The 7,650-nt window shown below is 36.3% G+C and overlaps 1 protein-coding gene across 1 annotated transcript; it reads left to right on the top strand.

The window, feature by feature from the left end:
* Nucleotides 1-372: 372 nt before the first annotated feature.
* LOC149562373 (uncharacterized) lies at nt 373-7,040 on the top strand. The gene is made up of 4 exons (XM_089825898.1): nt 373-537; nt 888-1,082; nt 3,801-4,148; nt 5,996-7,040. The coding sequence occupies exons 2-4, from the start codon at nt 933-935 to the stop codon at nt 6,638-6,640; spliced, it is 1,143 nt and encodes a 380-aa protein (XP_089682024.1). The 5' UTR covers nt 373-537; nt 888-932; the 3' UTR covers nt 6,641-7,040.
* Nucleotides 7,041-7,650: the final 610 nt, after the last annotated feature.

Genomic DNA, 7,650 nt, shown 5'->3' with positions numbered 1-7,650 from the left:
TAGTCAAAATGCATAAACTATAGCAGATGGCAAAATTGGGCACGTTTTAATCTTACCCTGGAGCTTCTTAAAAAGTGTGAAATATGGCACGTTTACCCTGGAACCTTGATAAATAATGGAACAATGTATATTGGCCAGTGGGAATAGGTGGTCTGTGACTGGGGGCCCCAGATCATCTTGAATCGACAAGAACGATTACCCAGGGAGATTCCAGGATTGTTGTTTGTGTTGGACGGCGTCGATCGCGTGACGACCAAATCCCTCGAAATCGGACGATTCGGGCGGCATCGAAGAAGTCCGACCCATCTGCCATGCTGTCCAGACCAAATTAATCGATTTTTAAGTATTCAGTTGATTTGGGCCATAGAAGTCAGTGCATTGAACACGCAGAGATTGTCCATTTCGAAGGTGCGCCACACGCCTGTAGCGAGGAAAACACACATTTTCGGATCGCTAGCAGAAGCGCCCAATTCGCCATTTTTGGACCATATTTAGCTGTCTTGAGTTATTCTGCCATTTCGAGATCTTCGTTTCAAGGTGAGGAATCTCTCATTCGAGGTTTTCAGCGTTTGTTTCCGTCAATATTTGTAAATGCTAGGGTTTCCTGCATCCAAAAATTGAAGATGATCGTCAAACTGGATTGTTGTACGTACGTGCATTTTCAAGTATTGGGGGCTCTAAGGGTCGCTGTGGCCTTTCTGATCGAAAAATGGTGGCATTTAAGTGCCTTACGCGGTAGAATTTCTGCATTTTATTGGATTATGTAAAGCTTTTAGCGCCAGGCTGGGGTTTTTATGCTTCCCATGTCAATATTTGGCGGAGGGGGTATTTGTGTTAGGGTTTCTGTTAATGGCCAAAGAATATAACGTTTTTTGATATTTTGACAGGCGAATTTGCCCTTGGGTTTTCTTCGGATTCAATTTTTGTCGGAGATGGATTACTTCTTCAGAGCCCGTATGGCGGACGGCATGCCGCCGCATGAGAGGCTTATCGATCAGGGCGTGGAATTGTGCCCCTTTTTGAGAAACATTACCGAACCCACAAATTTTTGCTTTGCCTCGCCGATTCGGTTTCCCACTCCAGTAAGTGCTGTTTTGTCTCACCAATTCCTGAAGTTCAGGATGTTTCTTGGATTTGTATCAGTTGCATATGAGAGGTAAATGTGTTTTTCAGGTCAACACCACGCCAGTCACTGTTATCACGAACGATATGAGACCTTCCTTCTGTTGATTTGCACAGAGGTTTTTTGTTTCTTTTTCCATTTATGCTTATATATTCTGTTCAAGTTCCATGCCAGAGGGCGTTGATCATATGACTAAGTTCAGGACGTTAAGTGTCTTTATATGTATGCTAAGGATGAAACACCGAATCCTCATTTTGATTCTCTTAGTTTGCTTGCTTGGAACAACCAAACCTGATTTGATTCTCTTTGTTTACAGTGTACATGCTTGTTTCACTTTTTTCAACTAAATAGAATTAATTTTTAGACCTTTTCTGTTTATCAGCACTTATGATGGTTTCTGTTCAAACATTAGAAATAATTTCCTTTGTTGGCAGTGTTACGTATTGTTTGATCCATGATTACAAACAGCTTTTTATTCCCCTTCTAAGTGCAGTGAAAGTAATAAAAAAATGGTCTATAGATTACATCAGGTCCCACGAGCATGTTATCATAAGTGAATATTAATGATAATTTGGTTACTGAATATTTGATAGGATAATCTACTAGTTGCATTTTTCTGACAGTTATGGCCATGCACAAAAAGGGCGTTTTATTTTCTGTTGTCTTTCAAAAAGGATTAAACTATTTGGGTAAGTTATTTGTATCTGGTAGTGATATTTTGTAAATTTAGGAAAAGAATATGAGAAAGATACAGAAATTATGAAAACTTATTGAAAGAAAAACTTTAATTGAAACAAAGGTAATTCATTTAATGTTAATATTGTAAAATCAGCAAGCAGCATAATATGGTTCTTCTATAAGATAATCACCACAATTATCGTTTACAAGCATGAATTGAAGTTCAGAAATAATGAATAGTTTCTGTCATTTGCATTCAAAATAAGATAGAATGAGTTTTGTGCTTAAAATGGTTTAAATGGCACTTTTAGGTTAAAAGGGTCATTTCTTTTCCCTTCAGTCAAATTAAAAGTAGAAAAAGAGCAAAAAGTGAATAAATTAGAAACTGCTTTTTTTCCCTGTGGGTTTGCCTGACTTACCCCAGTTCATCCCAGGCAAACTCAGGCTTGTTTTACAAGATCCCAAAAGGTCTCCACAGCTGAATTTATCCATTTTTTTGTACTAGGTTTGAACTGGACTCGGATCTGGGCCAGTATGCTAGCAAATGGGTAACTAGGAATGAAAGGCAATCAAGGCAAAGGGAATGTTCTGACTTTTGTGCTACCCTGTGTTAGCTAATTACAAGTAGAAATATGGGTTATGCATGAGAAATGTTATTTTTGGGGTACCTTGGATATAGTGGATCATGGAATGACCATACATTAAAATATAAAAATTAATAAGTGATTATTAATATTGGGTTCCTCGAAAAAAAAAAACAAAAGCCAAATTTGCTCTTAGGTTTATAAATTATGATTCACATCATAAGGTCAAATACATTAATGGTGAAACTGAAGAACATGAAAAGAAATCATCAAATTACACTTCATAGAGAAATGAAAAGTTTTGTCCCCTGCTTTCTTTACTTGAACCAAGTTTCTTTTCACTGACTCTAGCTACACCATCAGACTTGTGTATGAGTCTTTTCCCTGTTGTCTCCAAGTAATAAAAGGTAAACAAGGCAAGCTAAGGAGCGTCCAAGTTAGGTTGCTATGGCTCTATATTCCAAAGCAATGTTGTCTTTTCCCTGTAATCTCCAAGTAATAAAAGGTAAACAGGGCAAGCTAAGGAGCGTCCAAGTTAGGTTGCTATGGCTCTATATTCCAAAGCAATGTTGGCCCCAGATTAGTTCTGTGATTGTCTAAGCTATGCAACTTGAGGAGTAAATTGAATGCACGAAAATTAATTTACCTGCTTTCTTTGTCACTGATGTATTGCATTCAACAGTGTGGATAAAGAAGGATGTACTCCAGTTTGGTTTAACGAGACAAGTTAGTTACCTGTAGATGAAAAATTGAGAAGATGTGCATGTTGCTTTATAGATTTGTAGGAAACCTTCCTATATGTCTGAGAAGATATACGTGTTGCCGAAAAAATATTTAAGCCTTAATCTGTAACAATAACACTTGTACCTGGAAGAGAAATGCTATTTTACATTGAGCCAGTGCAAGATCAATTATGATTTTGAAAGCATGATGTGCCTAATCTTTACTCCAGAAGAAGAGATCAAACATGAAGGGTTGAGACAAATGCTTAGTTTCTCATTATAAACCAGAAATTGCTGTAATTTACTGAAGAAATTTCAGAAATGCTCATATGAGTATGTATTTAGTGCTCACTTAACCATGAAGAGTAGCTGTCCTTTTCACTGGGCATCATATATAAGTTTCAACCAATTATTGACAATATTTGTTTATATATCTAGCAAGAAAGCTAATGTGCACCCTCTTGTTGATATTTCTTCAAGTTCTGAATGTTCTTTTAGGGTTTAAGGCATAAATAATTGTAGTGAATTTCTCATTTCAATTTTCAGTTCTTTTGTATATAATTTTCATTACTAATATAGTTTTCCAGGCGATAATTCTGTATGTACTCGTATAATTGTATTAACTTGTAGGCGGTTATTTGTGCCTAGAGTGTTTTATTATGTATTCTGACAGTGTTGGTTTGGCGTCTGCAGGTGGAAGGGGTAAGGGGTCCCATTTTTGAGGATGGACCTAACTTTGAGACTGCTTTCAGGCTTTTTCATGGCCACAATGGAGTTGTACCTCTTTCTGGAAGGTCCTCAGTTCGACTTAATCCAGAAACTTTTTCTGGCACAGAGAATGCTCCCACCTCAGAATTTCATCCATTTGCAGCATCTGCTGCAACTATTAGCCTGTCAGCATTTGGTGCTGGAGGACCTTTTAGTTTTGATGCTTTCATGGGGAGGAATAAAAACATAAAGAGAAATAAAAAGAGAGGAGAGTCAAACGGAAAGAAGAAAGAAGAGTCGAATGGTAAAAGGAAGCCAAACCTACGGAAAGAGGTAACTGTAGCATATTTACTATTTATATGTACTTTGATTTCTTTACCGTTTAAGTCTCATGTTTATTTTTTGAGTCATTGCATTCTTGGTCATTCTAGTTTTTATTGGCAGTTTCTGCATTTGTCGTTTTTAGAATGTATTTTCAATTGCTTATCTCTGGCTGCAACCTAGGTGAATACTGAAACCTTGTTGCATACTGCTATGGTTTCTACTTTTAGGAAGAATTAGATAATTCTGTTGGATATAGTGATTATGAATCTTTCATTTTGTGACTACAACAGGGTACATTTTGTGATTGCACATATGGTACTGCCAAACAATCTTGTCTATAGTTACTGTTATCTTCTTGAACTTATTATTTATTTTGATGAGGGTAACAAGCATGTCCTATACTACATGATTAGATGAACTAAACTTGTACAAATTGTTTGCAAACTGGCTATGTTAAAATTTGAACGCTAAAATAAAGGTAGGCATTTTCCTATCGCAATATACAATGTTCAATATCTTCATGTCATGCTTTTTTATTTGAATATGGCAAAAAGGAGCCAACTCATTATTTTGTTACAAAATTAGATTGTGTAGTACATGATAAAATAGAACTTGGGTACCTTCATTGCTATATAGTCCAAAGGTACAAAGCAGAAAAATATCTAGGCAGCTCCTGAAGTGAGTCCACCTCCGAGTCTGGTATGTAATCAAAGCTAGAAGAAAGCCAAACTAGCATAAAAGTCATCACATGATAATCTTCTTCTAGTTGAGGTCATATGCATCAAATTTATAGCTAGTAATAATAGCAGGGCATGGGTGTCCCCAAGCTCTAGTTTTCTAGTCATGAGCTATGCTTCCAGTAGATGTCAATGTTCATACCTAACTTGGTCAATTTTAATTTTACCCACACATATGCACGTGCACATCTGCAAATGCGTGCATGCACATGCACACGCACACATACGTATGAATCTATGTATAATACAAGAGTATTTTTTCATGTCTTTACTGCTTGATGCTGCTAAGAGTCATTGCATTTTTGAGACTCGAAAGTAAGATAACCTTTAATCATCCTGTTTCATTTCCCTAGTTGCTCTTAGGAGGTACTAGTTGCTGTTAATCAGGTGTGGCATCTAAAATTGTTTCAAGCTTATTTGCTTTCTTTGTTGAATGTTGAATAGCTTACCAGAAAAGATTCAGTGATATTCTTATGCTTCATTTATTATATAAACTTAAAAATATTATTCTATGTGATTGTGGAGGTTTTCTATTGATAATACCCCTCTTGTTTTGTTTGTAGATATAAATTAAGGTTGTTTTAAATCAGACTGCATTTGCTATATGAGGAACACTCAATTTTTTTCCACATATCATATATTGTTAAAGTTTGTATCTCTGGGGTTTATCTCATGAACTTGGGCAGGAAACTGACCGTGGCAATTCATTTATACTTTGGAGCTCTTTATTATTTATTATTTAGCAATAACAATAGAGTGAAACAGTGTGAATAAAGATTACACATTGACATGTGTATTATTTTTTGTCTTTCCATTTTCAAACATTCTTGCAATTTCAACTTTATACACCTTTTATACTGTGTTTGAATGTTAAGACTCTTTATTCCATTTAATTGTTGTGTAGGATCACGAGAAAAAGATTTTGAAAGATAGTGGTTTTTGCCAATAGTCCCTTTTTGGTGCTTGTACACCAAAACTGTGTGATGTTTCCCATAACGTTAGAAATATAACCCCTTACCTTTTGAATTGACTGGCTATTACTGGGTGAACTCACCAATTCTTGTTTAAATTTTTGTACCATTTTTTCTTTAGTCCTTATAATTTTCTGTAAATATGCAGGATGGCCTTCATGAGGCAACTGGCAAAGAATGGCTAGAGACAGGACAGTGTCCAATTGCAAAATCTTATCAAGCTGTGAGCAAGGTTTTGCCACTGGTTGCAAATCTTATGCAACCTCCACCTGGAATGAAAGTAAAATGCCCCCCTGCTATAGTTGCCGCTCGGGCTGCATTAGCGAGAACAGCTTTTGTGAAGAATTTAAGGCCAAAATCATTACCTGAAAAGATGTTTGCAATTGGTCTTTTGGGTATGGCTGCTAATATTCCGTTAGGTGTTTGGAGAGAACACACTGAAAAGTTTTCACCATCTTGGTTTATTGCAATTCATTCTGCAATTCCTTTCGTGGCAATGCTAAGGAAGGCAGTGAACATGCCAAAGACGGCAATGGCAGTCACAATTGCAGCTTCCATTCTGGGTCAAGTGATAGGGTCAAGAGCAGAGAAAGCAAGACTAAAGCAGGCAGAAAATATGCCAAATGTTGAAGTTAGCACCTGTGAACATGCAAATGCAGGTTCTGAAACTGTGATTCCCACAAGGGTGTATGCCTCAAATGATGAATCCTTATTGAACTCCCAGTGTGGAGTTGAAATATGGGATACTTCCGAGAGAACACAACCCTGTTCTGGTGCCCTCGGAGCTTGTTAATGACTTTGTATATGACATTAACACGTTTCTTGGGGCACAATTATTTTGAGTTGGATTTAAGAAGCAAAGACATTGATAAATTGTCAATTTAGATGGCAAGCATTCCACATGGAAGTAAAAATAAAGCCTGGTGTTTTGTAGTTTATCTACCACACAAGAAGTTTCTATGCAGATGTACTATTTATGTTTTGTCTAGACTCAAGGTTTTGAGTGCGAACTAGCTGTTTGGGTATCCTGGACACAAGGGTAATCAAATAATGCCAAATATAGTTGTGTAGGGGTTCAATTTGCACTAAAGTGGGAATTAACTACATTAATGTTGCTTTCTGTTTGTTCTGGTGAAACATGTCGATTTTTATAGTTTTTCATATATAAAGAATTAGCAGAAGTTTTTTCTTTCTGTATGTTTTCGATTTAATATCACAACATTATTTTGAGTAGGATTTAAGAAGCAAAGACATTGATAAATTGTCAATTTAGATGGCAAGCATTCCACATGGAATTAAAAATAAAGCCTGGTGTTTTGTAGTTTATCTACCACACAAGAAGTTTCTACGCAGATGTACTATTTATGTATTGTCTAGACTCAAGGTTTTGAATGTGAACTAGCTGTTTGGTTATCCTGGACATGAGGGTAATCAAATTATGTCAAATATAGTTGTGTAGGGGTTCAGTTTGCACTAAATTGGGAATTAACTACATTAATGGTGTTTTCTGTTTGTTCTCGTGAAACATGTAAATTTTTATAGTTTTTCATATATAAAGAGTCAGCAGAAGTTTTTTCTTTCTGTATGTTTTGGATTTGAATATCACAACATTATTTTGCATGGATACTGCCTTATGGTTTTCATTCGTTATTAAAAATAGTGATGTAATGAGTTGTTTGGGGTTGCTACACGCTAATTCATATTTGAAGGCAAGCTTTGCCTTCATTCTTTCTGTTTGCACCCGTTGGTCTAGTTTAAGTTCCTTACTTGTACCTCAAGGTAAAGTATTGGATGTGGCTTATG

This window comes from Cupressus sempervirens, chromosome 4 (assembly GCF_028749045.1).
Source record: "Cupressus sempervirens isolate cs-2001-9-10 chromosome 4, ASM2874904v1, whole genome shotgun sequence".
Lineage (NCBI taxonomy): Eukaryota > Viridiplantae > Streptophyta > Pinopsida > Cupressales > Cupressaceae > Cupressus > Cupressus sempervirens.
Note: the sequence above shows the minus strand (reverse complement) of the source record. Positions and strands in the feature narration are given on the sequence as shown.

Coding starts and splice junctions, on each gene's coding strand:
- LOC149562373 (XM_089825898.1), top strand. CDS start 933: ATGGATTACTTCTTCAGAGCCCGTATGGCGGACGGCATGCCGCCGCAT. Junction 1,083..3,800: donor CGATTCGGTTTCCCACTCCA/GTAAGTGCTGTT, acceptor TGGCGTCTGCAG/GTGGAAGGGGTAAGGGGTCC. Junction 4,149..5,995: donor AGCCAAACCTACGGAAAGAG/GTAACTGTAGCA, acceptor GTAAATATGCAG/GATGGCCTTCATGAGGCAAC.